This window comes from Ascaphus truei, chromosome 7 (assembly GCF_040206685.1).
Source record: "Ascaphus truei isolate aAscTru1 chromosome 7, aAscTru1.hap1, whole genome shotgun sequence".
In the NCBI taxonomy this organism is placed as follows: Eukaryota; Metazoa; Chordata; class Amphibia; order Anura; family Ascaphidae; genus Ascaphus; species Ascaphus truei.
The window spans coordinates 59,681,590-59,701,185 of NC_134489.1; the positions used below are offsets into that span (position 1 = coordinate 59,681,590).

Sequence of the window (19,596 nt, forward strand, 5' to 3'; positions counted from 1 at the left end):
AACATTGCTAAAATATACCATGCAGGTTGCTCCAGCAAAGTGGTGAGACACAGTAGCGCATTTACTATTGTCAAGTCCTACATTGCATTGCAATGATGACCTAGATGCCCCCTAGTAACAAAGATATACATATATTTCCCACTTCAGAACCAGAAAATAAACTGTGTTCAGGAGTTATAACCCCCTCTGTTTTAGTCATGCACCACATATATTTGAATGATTAACAGCATTAGTATTGGTTTTTACAAGGTTTACTGTAGATCATTCACACTCGCCACCACACAACTGGAATAACAGAATGAACACACTAGACAGCTGAACCCTGAGGGCGAGTATACCTGCTTCAACATGCAGCACTGAAAGGGTGAAAAAAAGATCCAGGTACCAGAAAACATCCTCTTCATTTGATTAATCAACCCCAATCTTTCTGGCTTTTAATGTGGATCTGTCCATCCAATATACATTTTTAACTTTTGTTTAATTTATTGGAGAACTTAAAAAAAATAAAAACCTGAAGCGCTTCCATTGGAAGAAAAAAGCACTACATATAAAAGTAGTGATTATAATTACCAAAGCAAAAGGTTGAAGGGAAGAGTGATTGAGCATCTCACTGCATCCCATCCCTCTCCTACCCCAACAAATGGCACTCTGCATAAAGTAGTGCATATAGAGTACATCACTGCAGGGGGAATTGGTCCATTATTACATCGATAATAGTGACTGGAGAAAGCGGTTTAAATGTAACACGGGTAGAACTCGGTGGACATGTCTTTTTCAACCGTATCTACTGTGTAACCATGTTATTCACTACCGAGGGGAGCAAAGCATTGCGGGCCCCATCTGCACTGAAAGGGGTAAGATGGGGGGAAGGGGGGGGGCATTAGGATACACCACACACACTCAATGAAACAACCATTCATTGGGCTGTAGGAGCAGCTGTGATGTAAGGGAATGGGGTTAACCCTTTGATTGTCATAGCGATAATACGCAGTATGGATGTCATTAGTATGGGGGTAAATAGAAGGGCCCCAAGCTGGTATCCGGCTCGCTCCCTCCCCAGGGTCGTCATACTGTATATATTCTCCTCACACACCCCCCGACAGAGAGGAGGGAAGGGGTGTTCCCACCATTCCTCCTCTCCATCCTTTCTTCCATCCCCCTTCTCCTCATCCCCCAACGGACCTGGATGTAGTTGTTCTCGCAGTAGTCAGCCACCCTCTCCAGGTTGGTGTAGCTGTCCAGCAGGGCCCGCCGGCCACCGGGGATCTCTTCCTCCAGCAGCATCTGCAGCTCCGCCATCTTCACATCCTTTTTTAGAAACCGCTACTGCGGAGGGGAAAGAGGGAGAGAGGCAGCGGATAGAGCGCGCGCCGTGCGCGGGAAAACCCTGAAAAACTGCCTCGCGCTCACCCGCGCGCTGGGAGGGGGCGTGACTAACATAGCGCAAGCAGTCTATGGGCGCAGGCAGAGTAGGCGGGGCTTGCGAAGGGGGGTCTCGGGCACTGCAAGGGTTGGGCGGAGCTATCCCTTCCCCTCTTCTTCATAGGTTATACCGCTTCCGGGGTTTCCTAGCAACAAGGAGATACTGAGGGAAGGGGGATGGTGACCACTTACATCCCATCCAGCCTACTGGTGCTGACATCATTTCATAGCTGGACATGTCAGGATTTAATAGCCCTGACTCCCAGCATGAAAGGCATCATAAGTGTCAGTGTTGCTTAAAGGTGCCTTGTCAAGTCAAACTGGTGTATTCCTTATTATCATTTTTATATTTTGACTTACTTGGATATCCTTTGAAGTCAGAGGTTTTGCAATAAATAGTATTTTTTTGTTGTCAGGAGTCCACGATAAGGAGGTGACAGGCTGTACATTTATGTTTGGTCTTAACATGCATATAAATGATCCCTCCTTTATGAGGAATAAAAGAACAGCACTTCATTCATTTGAGATGTGCACTTGACCCCATGTCTTGGTTCAAACATTTTCCTGTGTTTGGTTCTGGTTTTGATAAACCTAGTCAAAAGCTTTTTTTTTTTTTTGTATTACAGGGAAAATGTCATAACGTCATGTCACCTGGAGTTGTTGGTTTTTTTTTTTGCTTATTTAAGTATTTATGTAATTTACAATCTATTTAGGTTATATTAGAGACAGAAGGCATGTGAAGGGGGGTGTTTCAAGTAAGACAGGAGAAGATGACCACTATTTAGAAATGGAGACTACTAAGATCATTCAGTCAAATAAAGAATGTTATATTGGAGTCAGAGTGCATGAAGGATGGTGTCTAGTGAGACAGGAGAAGAAGACTACCAATGGAGACTACCATTCAATCAAATATGGTATTTATGTTGGAGATGTGCATGAAGGATGGTGTTTCAGCTAAGCAAGGAGAAGTTAACTACTTTTTGGAGATGGACAGTCCTATTATATATTATATATCACATATTAGTTACCCAACAAGTAAACTTAGGATATTATATACGTGCACATCTAGTGATTTTCTTTTCTTTTTAAGGATTCCTACTAACCTACACAGGGGTTAGTGGCAATCCTTAGAGAGAGAGAAAAATCAGAATGATCATTGAAATCATAAAATCAAATGACACAAAACATGATACATTTTCAACATTTATTTATCCACAAATGATTCAACATTCAACATCCATGCGTGAAAAAGTATTTGAACCTTTGGATTCAGTACCCCTTGAGCAGCAATAACTTCCATTAAGTATTTCCTGTAACTGCTGGTTAGTCTCTCACATCGGTTATGACGAATTTTGGACCATTCAAAACTGGTTCAAGTCAGTGACATTTGAGGGCCTCTGTGCATGGACAGCTCACTTTAGGCCCTGCCACAATATTTCGATGGGGTTTAGGTCCGGACTTTGACTAGGCCATTCTAAAACGTGCAATGTCTTCTTCTGCAGGCATTATTTTGTAGATCTGCTTGTATGTTTAGAATCATTGTCTTGTTGCATGATCCACTTTCGCTTCAATTTTAGCTCCCAGATGGATGACCTGACATTCTCCTCTAGAATCTCCTGATACAATGCAGAATTCATGGTTGTGTCAACTATGGCAAGCCATCCAGGTCCTGAGGCAGCAAAGCAGCCCCAAATCATGACACTCCCACCACCATGCTTGACGGTTGAGATGAGGTTCTTCTGTTCGAACATAGTTTTGGTTTTCGCCAAACATAAAGTTTATTATTGAGGCCAAAAAGTTCTATCTTTGACTCGTCTGTCTACTGAACATTGTTCCAGAAGTCTTGTGGATCATCTATGTGCTCTTTGGCAAACTTCCGACAGCAGCAATGTTTTTTTTAGAGAGCAGTGATTTCCTCCTGGCTATCCTTCCATGAACACCATCCTTGTTCAGTGTTTTTCTGATAGTTGAGTCATGACCACTCCCTTTGCCAAGGTGAGAGTGGCTTGCAGTTCCTTGAATGAAACTCTGGGGTTCTTTGTGACATCCTGGATGATTTGCCGGTTTGTTGTTGGGAGAGATTTTGGTTGGATGACCGATCTTGGTTAGAGTAACTGTGATTTTGTTTATTGAAAAACATGCAACATATAGAGTAACTGTGGTCTTGAACTTTCTCCATTTGTCTGACAGTGGATTGGTGGAGCCCCAAATCCTTAGAAATTGTGTTGTAACCCTTTCTAGACTGATGAGCATCAATAACTACTTTTCTGAGGTCCTCAGAGATTTCTTTTGATCGTAGAATGACGTTTCCTCACACTTCTATGGTGAAGATCAAGCTCACAACGTTTCTGATCTTTATATAGTGTGGGGCCTCTCAAACTCATCCTTGAAGATCTACCTAATTATGTAAACACCTGATTCTAATTAGGCCCCTGCCTAACTCTGGCTTGTTCTTTGTATACGTTTCTATTAATAGCAAGCCCTGTTATGGAAATGCCACTTCCTCAGGGGTGATGAATACTGTAGATGAGAATCGGTTTGTAGGGCTGATCCTCTGACATGCTGGGGCCTTCTTTGCATTGCCCACAATTGCATGTCTGTATTCCCACTTTGGGACATGCTTTTCTCTTATTGCCATGCTATAGGATCCTGACTTATAGGACACTCGCCCTAACTGAAACACAATAAAAGGGGGGCCTGACCTGTACTATAACTGTTGGAACATATCCCCTACCATAAGGCCGAGCCCATAGAAGGACAGGCCGTGCTGAGCCGTGCGGACGCTCAGTGCTGAGCCCCTGCATCCTCAATGAGGATGCCTTCAGAGGGGGCTCACGCGAGCGTCCGCAGGCGTGCTGACGAGTTGGAGTTTTCAGCCGAGCGCCAAGCTGTTTTTCAGCGCGCTGTCAGCTGAAAACCTCCAATCACAGCACAGCAGTGTCAACGTCACGGCGCCGTGACGTCGGTGCCGTGACATCGACGACATCACTGCGTCGAGGGCGATTGGCCCAGCGACGTCACTGCCCCGCCTCCAACCACATCCCCCCGGCTCCGATCGCGCCCGCTGGCTCACCTGTATGGGCATGAAATCGCCCAGATTTCAGCAGGCGAGCCTCGGCGTCAGCGCGGCTCGGATCTCCTCACCCTTCTATGGCCCGGGCCTTACTCATTGAGGCACTGTTCTTCTTCGTTCTTCTTCCCATCCTCCTCTCTAGAACATTCCCTATGACTCTTATACCCCCTGCTCTGTAGTTCTCTGTCATCAACAGCAGGAGGGGGGGGGGTTAAATATATACATATATATATATATATATATATATATATATATATATATATATATATATATATAATTTTAATTATTATTATTTTTTTAAGAAGAATGGGCACATTTCCTAATAGCAGTACCTTCTATGGCATTGGTCTGTGCACTGTAAAAGATATTCAATAGAGTACCTATCGGGTATTGTAGGTGTAACATGGTTACATAAGGTAGATCAAATTAATTATATTTTTGTATTTACTTTTATTTTGTGTCCAGTGTTGGTCATTTCTATATACTGTAGTGTTACTGGTAGAGAGAGCTGAGACAGGTCAGATAGCGGTATTACTGCCTACCTATTAAAATAATAACTTTGGCTGAAGGAGTGGGCTATGGGATGATGGACCAAGAAATAGATTGTGAGCTCTCCTGAGCAGAGACTTGTCCCTGTCAAAAATTATATGTACAGTGCTACGTACACTGTCAGTGCTATACATTGGGGTGGGGGGAACCATACAGATAAGGGCGTTTAAAAAAAAAAACTAGTCTTAAACGGACAGGAGTATACTAGTAGAGACAGATCAAATGGTGCTATCTATTCTCTGCCTACCCGCCTATTAATATATATAGTGATGGTTGGTCCAGCTATCCCTCTACCTACCTTGTTATGTAAGTCCTAGTAAGACACAGACAGTGACAGGCTGTCCTATGGGGTTTCCCCCCTCCTCATGCTGACTTCCTCAGTGACGGGAGTGGTGGTGCATGTGCTGGGCCCTCCCTCTTTGAGCTACAGGAAGGAAGTGCCTAAATTATAGTATGAAGTTCAGCCCCTTAGGGGTGGGTCCTTCAGTCTGTGATTGGGGTTCCAACTATCCCTTCATGGGGTAGGAGCTCTGAGCTCTCGTCCCGGCTGAGAGAGAGACGTGCTCAGTCCCTTATGGGCTGAGGCACTAATTCAATCCAGAGAGGCCTCACTATTACCAGCAGAAGCCAGGGATCCACCTTATCAACTAAAGCATTTGCTGTAACAACATCGCAGTGGCTGCTATAATAAAGATCTCCCTCATTTATACTTCTGGTTCCGCGGCAGTCTGTGTGGAGGGAGTGTTGTGTGTAAGGACTCCTATGTCTAGAGGCGTTGTCACCAAGAAGAAGAACCAGAGGAATTCCTAAAAGTCTGCCTGTCTTCCCCCACATCATCGCGGGTACCACCGCTAGGTAACTAGCGGGACACACACACACACACATATATATATATAGCTTTTCCAAGAACGGTCACATGATCGTAAGTGCCGGAATGCTCTGCCCCGTTGCTCCACCAGCACTCAAAGGATTAAAGACTGAGTACTCTGCATGACATCATGACAATCAGTGAGATCTGCATTGTATATTGAAATGGTAACATTTGGTCTAGAAATGTTTACTTAATTATGTATTTATTAGTCATTAACCCGCATACGTTCAAATTAACATCTCTTTTTTTTTTATTATGAAATACATTTTGTTACATGTTTTTAGTATAGAGAAGAACAGTTTAGCCAAGAGTTTAGTACAAATTAAAAGCTTATCTGTCAAACAATCCCTTCTTTGATATTTATAGCTGCATGTTTTATAACAAATCAGATAAAAGAAGAAAAAAATACATGTCATTAAACAGTCAACAATTATGGACTTGCCTAAAGAAAAACAGCGAAGGTATTAATTAATATTAATTTATACAGGAGCTCTTCAGCGATCAGTATCTCGGGAACCAGTGGGTCGCCTGAGCTGAAAATAGAGAGTTTCAGCTACAGGGAATCCCCCACTTCCCATCCTCGTAAAAAGGAAGTGTGGGTTAATAAAAAATGAGTAGGGAGAAATGCTGCTCCCACTGCAGAATGAAAGACATTTTTCAATGCCATATGTATGCTGAAATATTCTTGGTTTTACTGCTCTATGCTGCGTGTTCCCCTCTGTATAGAAAGTATAGGGCACGCACGGCATTAAAACACTAGTTTAGAGTAATTAATAGTGTTAGTACTGTATGTTGCAATTTCTAATCCTTTTTTATGCTTATACTTGTAGGAGACCCTCTAACACAGCGGTGCGCAAACTCGGGGGCCAGGACTTTTCGGGGTGGCGCAGCGTTTACAGAGGCTCCGCGCTTACTTACCTGGCTCCAGTCACGCATCTCTATGACAACGTGGCGTCAAATGACGTCCGTTGCCATAGAGACGTGACGTCAAATGACGCCGCGGGTCACGTGACGTCACGTGACCCCGCAACGTCATTTTACGCAACATTAGAGGCGAGGGGGGGCGTGACCGAGGAGAGAAGGTAGGGGGGCGCAGCGCAGGGAGTTTGCGCACCGCTGCTCTAACACATGGCATCTGAAAATAAGATACTATGCACAGGGATGGCTTTAGGGCTCTTGGGTCCCGGGCAAGAGAGACATTGGGGCCCCTTAGAGGTTGGAATTTGATGACCTATAAGCAACTTAGCAAGTCGGCATTTCTGATTTAAATGTCTCTTTACCCTGTCGATGAAGTGACAAAGTATGATAATACATTCAGTGTAATTAATATTTATTACAACTGGAGTTAAGAATATTACAATTTGCTTAATACATGTAACATTATATTAACACTGCACTCTAAAAGTTAAATAGTTACAAAAGATTTTCTTAGGTGATAGTTAAAACCCATAATAACTTCTTCACCAAACAAAACATTTGCATAATTTGAGGGCCCCCTACAGACGTCAAGTCGTCTGAGGAGGAGATACCGGACAAGGTAAGAGGCACTGCTAAAACCCCTGCACCGAGCCCCACATAAGTTCCAGCTGGCCCTGTTTATACTTTTCATGCTACCTAACTGATCCCTCTCCTGTATAGTGACGGTATCGCTCCATCTATCTCCTATGGACCTCTGTCAGTCCTTGTAACAATCTCTCTCTGTTTGTGCGCAGTATTCCCATATTGGGTACTCAATACCACCTTGTGGCCTTCTGGATGAGAGTCTGCTAAGGACCTTCCGCTTTGTCTGATTCGGCTATGCCACAGGGTTGCAGCATAGCATAGGCCTCCTCTAGGCATAGGCCTCTGCTATGTGAATTTATAGAGTTGTATGGGCGCTCTAGGGACGCTTTCTGATTAGGGCACTGACCCTAGCTATCAAACAATAAATGGGATCCTTATCCTAGACTTATCTATACACTAAACTTATATACACTATAAACAGTGAGGTCCCACCTCTGTGTCTTTTCCAGGGACGGGACCTTCTAGAAGCCTCTCCCGTCTTTTTATATCCTACCATGATATCACTGGGCAGAAGAGGGCGGGGCTATGATCCTGCCTAGTCCCCCAGCTCTATGTGATGGGGAAGGGCCGTTACTCTGTGTGGGCCCACACAATGAACCCCCGTAAGGCCTAGTCCCCAGTGATCATGACCGCGAACGCGATGGCATGCGCAGCGTCAACAAGAGATGGCCCTCTATAGAACCGGCCCCAGTCAGAACGTGCGTGCATGCACAAAGCGCTACCACATTTTGAAAAGTCAAGAAATTTTGGCACGGCGGCCAAGTGATGGCCACATCACGACGGCGGTTCAGCCAATGAGGGCGAACCAGCTGTGTGACATCATGGACGCGCCTCTGCTGTGCCCCCCCCCCCCCCCATCGCGATTGATCTGAAGTCCTCAGATCGCTCAGGTGAAAGTCAAGTGCCCCGCCAAGCGCTCCGTTTCTCGCGCACACTCACTGGGGCCGTATCCTAAGGCCCTAGTAATCCCAGAGGGGTGTTACACTCTATCTGATGAATATTGTATTTAATTAAAAATCTAACTGCTGATACCTACTTGCACTTTGATCACTAAATTTACCATTCACGTTTGCTAAGAAATTCCATTTGATTTCCACCCAATTCTTTATTTTTTTCAACAGTCTGAAATGGTATTAATAATAAAAACTTTAAAAAAAGAAGGATCAGTTGGGGATCAGTTTCTTCCCTTTGATATTTTGCAAGTTGACAACTCAAATGAAATTTACATTCGGTGATGGGCATGTTTTCAGTGACAGTGGCTCTGATGTCCACTTACCCAGCGATGACGCAAACATATTGGCAAATGCAGGACAAATTGCATGCCCCGTAAATGATCTGGTAACTCTGTGTGACTGGTAATGCAGCGTCGGCCCTAATGCAGCACCAACATCGTACCATTCAACATTTTGCACATGAAAATAGGTACTTTAGTCCAGTGCTGGATGATAACTCATCAACATATGCCATTTAGCATACGCAATTTACAATTGAAGCTTTGGCTAAGGCCCCGCTCCCTCAGTCAGCGCGCCCGCACTGCAGACAGGCGGGGCGCTGACAGACACAGACCGCGATATGCGGTCTGTAGGGAGCGGGAGCCGGGGCTGGAGTGGGAGGGAGGGGCGTGGTTTAAGCGGAGGGGACGTGGTTTAAGCGGAGGGGGGCGTGGTTAAAGCGGAGGGACCCGCTACCCCCCCCCCTCCACGGGCTCAGGCTCCCGGGCTGCAGGAGGGAGCTGCTGCGGGCTGCCCTACTCACACGCTGACACTCAGGCACACACACACACACTCAGGCACACACAGACACACAGGCAGGCACTCACGCACTCAGGCACACACATACACACACACAGATAGGCACTCAGACACACACACACAGACAGGCACTCACGCTGCTTTCCCTCCACACTCTCCTCCCTGCTCCCCGAAGCCTCCCCTCCTCCCGAACACTCCACGTGACGCGTCGACGCTTGGGATTACAATTCTCTTGAATCCCCTAGCGGCTGACGCGTCACAGCGTGTAGTGAGCTGTGCCGTGAGGGGGGACTGGGACTGGCTCGGGAGGATTCCCCTGCTGGTGGGGAACGCTCGTGCGGCCGCCCGCGCCAACGAGCGCAGCGGGTCCCAGGCCTTACTTAGTATTAGTATGCACTTTTATATACAGTACGTACTCAATTAGCGCAATACTTCCCCCTGATAAAGAGGTTTATCTGATCATTTTGTTTTTTTAAGCGATAGGTTAGGAGTGCTCAACTCCAGTCCTCAAGCCCCCCGAACAGGTCAGGTTTTCAGGATACCCTTGCTTCAGCAGAGGTGGCTCAATCAGAGGCTCAGTCAAAGACTGAGCTTCTGATTGAGCCACCTGTGCTGAAGCAGAGACTGATTGAGCCACCTGTGCTGACGCAGGGACTGATTGAGCCACCTGTGCTAAAGCAGGGACTGATTGAGCCACCTGTGCTGAAGCAGGGATTGATTGAGCCACCTGTGTGGAAACGGGGACTGTGAGCCACCTGTGCTAAAGCTGGGATATCCTGAATACCTGACCTGTTGGGGGTGGCTTGAGAAGTGGAGTTGAGCACCCCTGTGATAGGTCAACAATTACCCGCTGATATCATTTGTTTTGAAAAGGTTCTGAACTTGCATCAATGGAGGCAGACACTGTAACTTTCATACGTGGGCAGAAATAAATACATAGATACAGCCAATACTGTATTCATTAAAAGTAGGTATGCCACCTGCTAAAGCGGTGCACTTGGAGGGTGTGTGAAGCTTATTGGATATTTACACTTTGAACTTTGGCTACCGAATGTGATTTGAGATATTTTCTGTAACACGCGTAGTACAATTATCTCCATTTGCCCCATTATGCACATTCGTTGACGTTCCAGAGCGACAAAAAAAGGGGAAAAAAATATGCTTGTGTCTTTCTATACTACTACATTATTTTACATTACATTGGTTGTTATTATTATCGAGATATCGAGATATATATATATATATATATATATATATATATATATATATACGACTATTAAGGTTATGGTGGGTAAAAAAAGTGACTAAAACCCTCCACAGTAAAGCATAAAGCAACTGAAAATATTCCTGTATATTCATTTGCATGTCTTAGACAGGTCTACAACCCTGTCTTTCACCATTATCACCCAGCAAACAGCACTTCCACTGCAGCAAGGGATTCTGGGAAATGACATGCAAATGAGCACACAGTGCCACTTTTTATCTCATGCTCATGTAATGTGAGCATGAGATAAAAAGTGGCACTGTGTGCTCATTTGCATGTCATTTCCCAGAATCCCTTGCTGCAGTGGAAGTGCTGTTTGCTGGGTGATAATGGTGAAAGACAGGGTTGCAGACCTGTCTAAGACATGCAAATGAATATACAGGAATATTTACAGTTGCTATATATATATATATATATATATGTATATGTATGTGTATATATATATACTTTATTGAAGGGACTTTGTTTGGTATATAGTTATTTGTATGTGTTCATTACACATATTTTGATTGGTTCAACCTGTTTTTAATAATGATCTTGTACAGTACTTAACCGGATATACAGTATAATGTAGTTTCCCGACTGTACCAGTTACTCCTTGACAAAGTGTCTGATAAAACTCAAAGTGTTATTTTTCTAATCTGGGATGCACTTTCCAGTGGTGCTTTGTTATCTTTTTTTCACAAAATTAGTCGGTTTGTTTGGCCCAGTTTACACAATAGGTCATCATCAGAATTGTCCATGCCCCATCCTTGCCAGAGGACTAAGCAAGGGAAGGGGAAGACACTGCTTGGAGAAGAGGAGGACATGTTCTTCTCAACACAGTGACACAGGAAGTAGCACTGCCAAAGTCTCGGTTAACCATGAGAGTAACCAAAGGCTGCATAGGGTTGTAGGTTGTCTGACCAAGATTTAACCCATTAGGCATATCACTTCCATTAATTCAACATGGCGTTACAGGGCCGTTTAAGTTGTTGGAGCAGAGAAGTGGGACTACTGGAGGCATGCAGGTGAGCGGTCTTATTCTTCTAATATGTGCTATGCGCAAAATATATGTTACTTTTGTACCTACCGTACACCAGTTGTCTCTGGTTTGCAACCTGATGACAGCAAAGCCACAGCAGGGATGCATTAGATAATGAATTTACAGTTGGAGCATCCAATCCTTTTTATGAAGCCAGCTTAAAGGTATTATCATGAGCCACATTATCAGTGCGCAAGGATAGTCAGGTACAGCATGCAAATGAGGTGTCGTGTCACTACCGGGTGAGGAGACTGGAAACTCAGTGACTTCCTGAACATATGGAGCAAAAGCCAACAAGCCTGTGATTCCATATAAGGTTTGAGATACTAACATATGGATGCAGAGAGTGATGCTGGGAACTGGTACAAACTCAGTTATTGCTGGTCTCACATAATATAATCTTTAAGTTAGGCATATAGTAAATTGCCAAAAATGTTGCAGTTAATTAAAGGACTTCACCTGAAGATGTAGATATGATGGCGCCAGCAAATACACAGAGCAAAGCTTCCCAAAAAGACAAGGAAATTACATTAGTGAATAATCAACATAACAAATAAACTCCTCTGCGCAAGTCAGCTCTTATCCAACCTATGATCCAAGCTTGCAAGCCTCCAAACGTAGCTGTGCTTCCTCTTGCTGCCCGCCTCAGATGGAGCGATCCGCTCCACACCCTTGGAAACAAAGTAAAGAAGAAAGGAGACAGGCACACCGAGTTAAGTAAAACATCTGGCTTATATAATACAAAAGGAAGAATATCCAAACTTACAATCAGAAAATATCGGTGCATTCGCAGCAGCATAGCCAAGTGCAAATTTCAGGTAGCAGAATAAAGGGAATCTGGCATGCAGGGACGCCACTGCAGGTGCATACAGTCCACAGAGCGTAGCTAGTACAACAGGAACTGATGTCACGGACAAGGCTCAACCAATCCCGATGCATTTTGGTACGGCAAGCGCTTCATCAGGAGTGGAGCCAGATAACTTATTTCCTATAGTATATAGCCCATCCATTGCATTTATTGGCTGGCGGGCAAATCAATCATAAATATGTTATTTATAGTTATTAATTGATTTGAAATGTGTATTGTGTGCATCATCTTTTTACACACACACACACACACACACACACACACACACACACACACACACACACACACACACACACACACACACACACACACACACACACACACACACACACACACACACACACACACACAGATATGTGACGTGACATGAACCGCAGCGTCAATTGACGCAGGGTCCTTGGAGAGAGGGGGCGTGAACGCTGCGGCTGACAGGCAAGGGGGCGCAGCTCAGGAAGTTCGCGCACCCCTGCACTAGTGCATACAGTGTAATGAATAGTACAATTTCTAAAAATTAGTTTGATCGAACAATAGTTGAAATAACTATTGTATTCTATTGGAATGATCTAATAATCAGAAAGATCATATAATACAAAATGTGAAACAGTAACATATATGGGAACATACATGTAAGTGGAATAACTCAAATATAAAATGTTATGGGAAAATTCTTAAAAATATATATACAAGGGAATTTAAATCATTATAGTTAATTAATGGAGTGAATCATCTTTCATCAACATACATAAGACAATCATAGGAAAAATAAAACTAATATATTAAAACATCAATGTTCAAATATATATAACAGAAAAAATAATAATAAATTAATTATAAAACTGCATCATGAAATAAAATAAAAAACACATTACAAATTACTAAAAAAAACATATAACATAGTGCATACTAACAAGGAGCATGTATAAAAGAATAATCGACATACATGTGACACAAATACAAAATAAATGAGATATTCAATCATTTGTAGATCTTACAATCATTGATGATTAAAGCAGAAAAACTTGTGAATTTTTTTTTAAAATAAATCAGTTCTCTAGTATTAGATCATTCTTACTGCATTTTTTAAAATTATTATTTATCAGCTCTTAATGTCATTTTTAATGAGTTTTAAAGCATCCTTTGATTTCCCACGGAGTGTAAGATCTTTGCAACACTTTCCTGTTTCTGACCATTTGTTGCTAATATTCCCAGCAGTTTGGGCTATAAACTGTAACAATGGATAATGTTACCTTAGTAATATAAGGCTAAGGCCCCGCTGCCTCAGACCACGCGCCCGCACTGCAGACAGGCGGCGTGTGGAGAGGCACTTGACCGCTATCTGCGGTCTGTAGGGAGCGGGGCATGGCCAAAACGGGTCGGGTGGGCGCAGCAATGACGTCGGGGAGCGGGGCCATCACACTGTCTGTGCCAGGGGTTCCCTCCCCCGCCCCCCCCCCCCCGTGCACCTGCTGACACTGCAGACACAGAGTATGAGGAGAGAGTCTGTGGGAGGGAGCAGGGGGGCTCCCTTGGTGATGCAGCTGCTTTCCCCCCCCCCCTCTCCTCTCCGCTCCCCTCTCCTCCCCGCTCCCCTCTCCTCCCCGCTCCCCGAAGCATCCCCTCCTCTTATTGGCTCACAGCCACACCACGTGACGCGTCGCCGCTTGGGATTACAATTCTCTTGCATCCCCTGGCGGCAGACGCGTCACAGCGTGTAGTGAGCCGTGCAGGGAGGAGGGACTGGGACCTGCTCGGGAGGATACCATCAGATGGTGAGTAGCGCACGCGGCAGCGCGCCACCGGACGCAGCGGGACCAAAGCCTAAGAATACATTGTCGCTGCTGAGTTACACTGACTGAAGCAGCCATTATGTTGGGCACGCACTCAGGATTTTTACAGATTTATAACAAGAGCACCAAATAAAGTTAAGGTAACAATGTAGCATTATACAAATAAGCAAAACAAAAAAATAGGGGAATTTTGTATCGCTGCTTTAATGTAATTAGCTGGTAACATTGTAAAAAATAAATGATGATTATTTATTTATTTATAAAATATTTTACCAGGAAGTGATACATTGCAAGTTACCTCTCGTTTTCAAGTATGTCCTGGGCACAGAGTTAAGACAAATAATACATGGTTACATAAATGAACAGGGTATACATTATATACAAGACATTGCATGCACAGTTAAAGAAAATATATGTTATAGGCGTATGAAACAGTTACAGACCAGATTAAAATGTGGGACAGCTTTGGTTTTGAAAGAACTTAAACTGGTGGCGGATGTGAGAGTCTCCGGCCGGTAGGTTGTTCCAGTTAAATGGTGAGGCACTCACGATTCAGTCCTGCCACGTGGGTGCACAGCAACATCAGTGACCCAGTGGTGGAAGATAAAGCAGCTGCAAGTCATGTGGCCTTGTGGGTTAGTGAAAAACAATTAATAAAGAGGATCAAGGTTTCTGTCTCTCATGTAGGCATTTATCTTAAAAAAAAAGGTCTCCGTGAGAGGCCGAAACATGTATCCTCTTTATTATAGTTTATTCACTAATTCAAATGTTCACGTGGGTTGCTGTTGCTTTATCTTCCATGAAAATAATGGTAAAAATTGCTCAGCACATTACAATCTAGAGCAGGGGTGGGCAACTCCAGTCCTCAAGGGCCACCAACAGGTCAGGTTTTCAGGATAGCCCTGCTTCGGCACAGGTGGCTCAATCAGTGCCTCAGTCTAAGACTGACATACAGCCACCTGTGCTGAAGCAGGGATATCCTTAAAACCTGACCTGTTGGTGGCCCTTGATGACTGGAGTTTCCCAGCCCTGCTCTAGAGGCCTGTATGCATTGTGCACATAAAAGCAGCAATCCACAGAGATGAGCATACGAGTTTAACTCACATAATGTCATTCTCGTGTGCCCTGAGCATGTCAATGATTTTCTTAATCGCCTGAGGTTACCATGATAACCTTTAGGCTGCGCTTATAGTGCCCGCGACGCGACGTCGCTCCAAAACAAAACAATTGACTCCATCGCCAGCGCTTATAGTAAGCGCGACAGAGCGACCAAAAATTTGGAAGCGGGGTAAATTAAAACATTTTACAGACTGTCGCCACATGTGACTGTCTGTAAACCAATCAATGACCCCGTCGCTAGCGACGTCGCTGAAAGTTAAATTATAACTTTGACGGGTGGCGACGGGTGACGATGGGTGACGTCATCGGTCACGTCGCCAGCACTATAAGCGCGACCTAAGAATGCACAGGGCTATGAGGAGAGCTCCATTTTAACCTCTCTGCTTATATCCCCTGAATGAAGCATCTCATGTAAAAAAAAATGAAAACAGCACTTCAGAGGGCAAGAAAAAGATCTCTGAACGTAAGGAAAACAGAATATATATATATTTTTAAATCGCTGCTGCTTTATGAATAAAAAGCAGCCTGCATTTTGACCTCAATCTAAAATATGTGTTGGAAAGCAAACACATGGAGCGAGCCTTGCTCACAGGCAACAGTGTTCTTATCTTAACATTCAAATAAAATAATTGCAGCATCTCTACGCACGAAATATCTTAAGTTCCATCTTCCCATCTTCTTCATAAAGGATTCCAGATGCAACTGTGCGTCTGACACCCACACTACAGAGAGAGCATTTGGTAACACAGGTTTTCTGATATACACAGCTCCGCTGTCAATCTCACGCTGAGTGATTCATCAGTTCTAAAATCACAGAAGCCAGCAAGAGGAAAAAAACATCTTTCACAGTCATGCTCAAGCCATCACTTAGCCCCCGTAAGCAGCTCTCCTAGTGAATATTACATGCAAAAAGCAGAGCTACTTGTCCACATGTATTTCAAGAGCAACCACTCTGTTAGTTTCTTTCATTTAAATATTCATTTATTCCATGTATTCTTGTATAATTATGCTGTGCTATACATAGAATTATCAATTTATTTATTTATAAAATGTTTTACCAGGAAGTAATACATTGAGAGTTACCTCTCATTTTTAAGTATGTCCTGGGCACAGAATTATGATGACAAATACATGGTTACAAATACATAGTTACATTAAGTGAACAGGGTTATACATTATATACAACACATTGCATGCACAGTTAAAGATAATATATGTTATAGGCGTATGTAACAGTTACAGACCAGATTAAAATGTGAGATCGCAAGTCTACAAATGTGTCAAATGCAAAGTGAGATAAAAATTACATGCTCAACGTCATAAAAATGTAGCATAAATCAGTAATCCTCCCTATCTTTTATTTAACTTGTTATTTTTTGTCAAAGAAGCAGAACTCAAACGTATCTGTTTCTGTTGTTGTTGCTTGTAGGGGAAGGCCTCTCTGCTCTCCTGGGTCAGCATCCTTGTGTGCTATGGCACTCTCTGTGTACAGGATTAGAGGTCTTGTACCCTTGTCTTGCTGTCAGCATACAGTCCTTTTGTGTGCATCAAGACATCATCTTTTCCTCAGGTCAGCCCAGTTGTGGGCTAAGGAAATCTCTGCAGTCCTCTTTCTCCTTATGTCAGCCCTAATCAGCCAGGTGGAGTTTGGTTGATTGCCTGTGTGCAATTAACCAGCACACTGCTGGATTTAGAGGCAGTTTCTCTCAAACAGTGATAAGTCCCTGTTACACTGATTTATATTTAGCTTTTTATGTGTTTCTTTTGGGTTTTGGGAAATCAACATGGCTGTCATCCGATGCTCACACCCACAGTCCAATAGGAAGCAGCAATGTCATCCGAGCATGACATGACAGTTTCCTTTTGGAAACAGCAGACATCTTAAGTATTACTATAATTTTGCCGGCACATAAGGTAAATGTCTCAGGAACCATAGTGTCCCCAGAGTTAGGAATAGCGTGGTTCCGATTCTGTAAAAAAAATTAATTCCAAAAATGGGGGGATTAATGCTTTAAGCCAAGTGTGTCCTTACCACAGAGCGTGAAGTGAAAGAAAAAAGGCGCAACACACGTGATTTGTGATATGTGATTAAGTGAAAACAGTCAATTAAGATGTGATCATTTGTGCAAAACTCAGTGAATGGGGTTTAGAGAAAAATATATAGATAGCAGTAAAAACTTATGAAATTAATCATTATTTCTCTTTGTTTTTTCTTCATATGGGTGCAACTCCTTCTTGACCCTACTGCAGGTCCTCAGTACTCCAAACACACTCCCCAGAAACCCGGAAGTGACGTGAGGTTACAAATCGGATGTGATGTTGCGATCAGGGGAACGCACGGTGGTGGCAAACTGCGCTATTGGCTTATCTGAATGTTATGTTTGTGAGTAAATATTGGGGAAATTATTTTTTTTAATATTGTATTGTATTGTATGTCTTTATTTATATAGCGCCATTAATGTACATAGCGCTTCGCAGTAGTAATACATGTGGTAATCGAATAAATAACAGATAATATAAATAACAGATCATGGGAATAAGTGCTTTAGACATAAACATAACTTTAAGGAAGAGGAGTCCCTGCCCCGAGAAGCTTACAATCTAATTGGTAGGTAGGGAGAACGTACAGAGACAGTAGGAGGGAGTTCTGGTAAGTGCGTCTGCAGGGGGCCAAGCTTTATGTATCATGTGTTCAGAATGTTCACAGTGCTATTAAGATATATTAAACAATATTATACTATCACTTGTAATTCTCCTACTATATTCTGGAGCGAGTAAGCTATACGAGTGAGAGGAGACACCTATCATAAAGTGCAATAACCTTCTATAGAGAGAAGGAATGGCTCAGCAGGTAAAGACACTGACCCTGTCAACAACTGAGTTTGAATCACTACTTGAGACATTGGGAAAGTTAGGCTAAGGCCCCAGTGCCTGCACTGCACGCGCGCCTGCGAGACTGGCGGCGCGTGCAGCCGAATTCCCCGGTCTGCAGTGAGCTGCAGGGGGAAAGACAGGAAGGGGGGTGACGTGGGTGCGGCCATGACGACACCCGGCAGGTTCGCCCTCATTGGCTGAACCGCTGGGGGGCGTGGCCTAGCGCTCAGTCGCCCATGTCCATCTCAATTTTCGGGTCTGGAAGAAAAACTCACCGCGCAGCGCGGTGGCCCCCCCTCGCAGCGGGCCCGGCCCCATTGATAGGCGGCTCTTGTCCCCGCAGCGCCCGCCATAGCAAGAGCTGCAGTAGCCAGTGGGGACCTGGCCTTACTTGATCTCCCTGTGCTTCAGGGAGCGCCTGTAAACTTTGTACTGCGCACCACGCACTGTACTGTAATTGTGAAGCACTTTGAGTCCTATTGGGAAGAAAGTGCTATATGAAATAAAGTTATTATAAAATGTGAGTTGAACTCACCTACAGTTTTATCTGCTGTCTTAACCTCTGAATAAGAAGCAATCTGCATTAGATCTGTCTCTACATTTCCTTTTTACCTTTTGGGCTGCGCTCCCTTGCTTTACCACAAAGCATCTGCTTCCTAATTGTATAATTGTTGCAGTTGTTATGGTGTTTTATTCAGAACCATACATGTCAGAACAAGTATGTATGCAGAGATAAGGTGCCTGCACTGGATTTCAAACGTATCATCCATTTCAGGTGAAAATGACAACACCACATGGCTGCTCCTTATTGATAGCAATATGTAGTACTGTGCAGTGCAACAGCAGCAACATGACATAGATATACAGCCTTTGAAGAGGGTAAATCTTGTTCAAAATCCAGTGTCCCCTCTGTGTGACCTTGTACAAGTAACTTTATCTCCCTGTGCCTGAAGAATCAAAATTAGATTGTAAGCTCTACAGGGCAGCGTAAACTGTCATATAACCTTCATACAGCTCTCGCAACGCAAAAAGCGTGAAGCATTTGATGCCCGTGTCACGGTGTCACGCATTTGTTTCTCTTTCTCAAGCTTAATTCTAACCTTAATCAATCAGAATAGTTTTTGGATTCACAAAAATGCTAAACGGATTCTGATTGGTTAGGAAACGTTCAGCAGTACAGTATAATAGAAAGCATGGAGAGGGGTCGGAGCTCACAAGAACATCATAACGGCAACGTGTGACTAACTTGTGTGTCTGTGATCTGCTTGCTGCGCGGTGTGTCTGTGATCGGCTTACTACGTGGCGTGTCGGTGATCAACTTGCTACATTGCACATGTCTGTGATCAGCTATCTACGTGGCATGTGTCTGTGATCAGCTTGATACGTTGTGCGTGTCTGTGATCAGCTATCTACGTGGCATGTGTCTGTGAT

At 43.8% G+C, this 19,596-nt stretch overlaps 1 protein-coding gene across 14 annotated transcripts in view; it reads right to left on the bottom strand.

Moving 5' to 3' along the window:
• Positions 1 to 1,432, bottom strand: part of ABI2 (abl interactor 2) — a 91,980-nt gene extending 90,548 nt beyond the window's left edge. For 4 of the 14 annotated variants that reach the window (XM_075608577.1, XM_075608576.1, XM_075608574.1 and 1 more), the window contains exon 1: positions 1,183 to 1,428. In XM_075608577.1, the coding sequence (XP_075464692.1) occupies positions 1,183 to 1,299 (117 nt within the window). In that variant the 5' untranslated portion in view covers positions 1,300 to 1,428. Of the gene's footprint in view, positions 1 to 1,182 lie in introns of all 14 variants that reach the window. The other 10 variants (XM_075608569.1, XM_075608568.1, XM_075608564.1 and 7 more) reach the window with 4 other exon arrangements.
• Between the last annotated feature and the right edge of the window lie 18,164 nt (positions 1,433 to 19,596).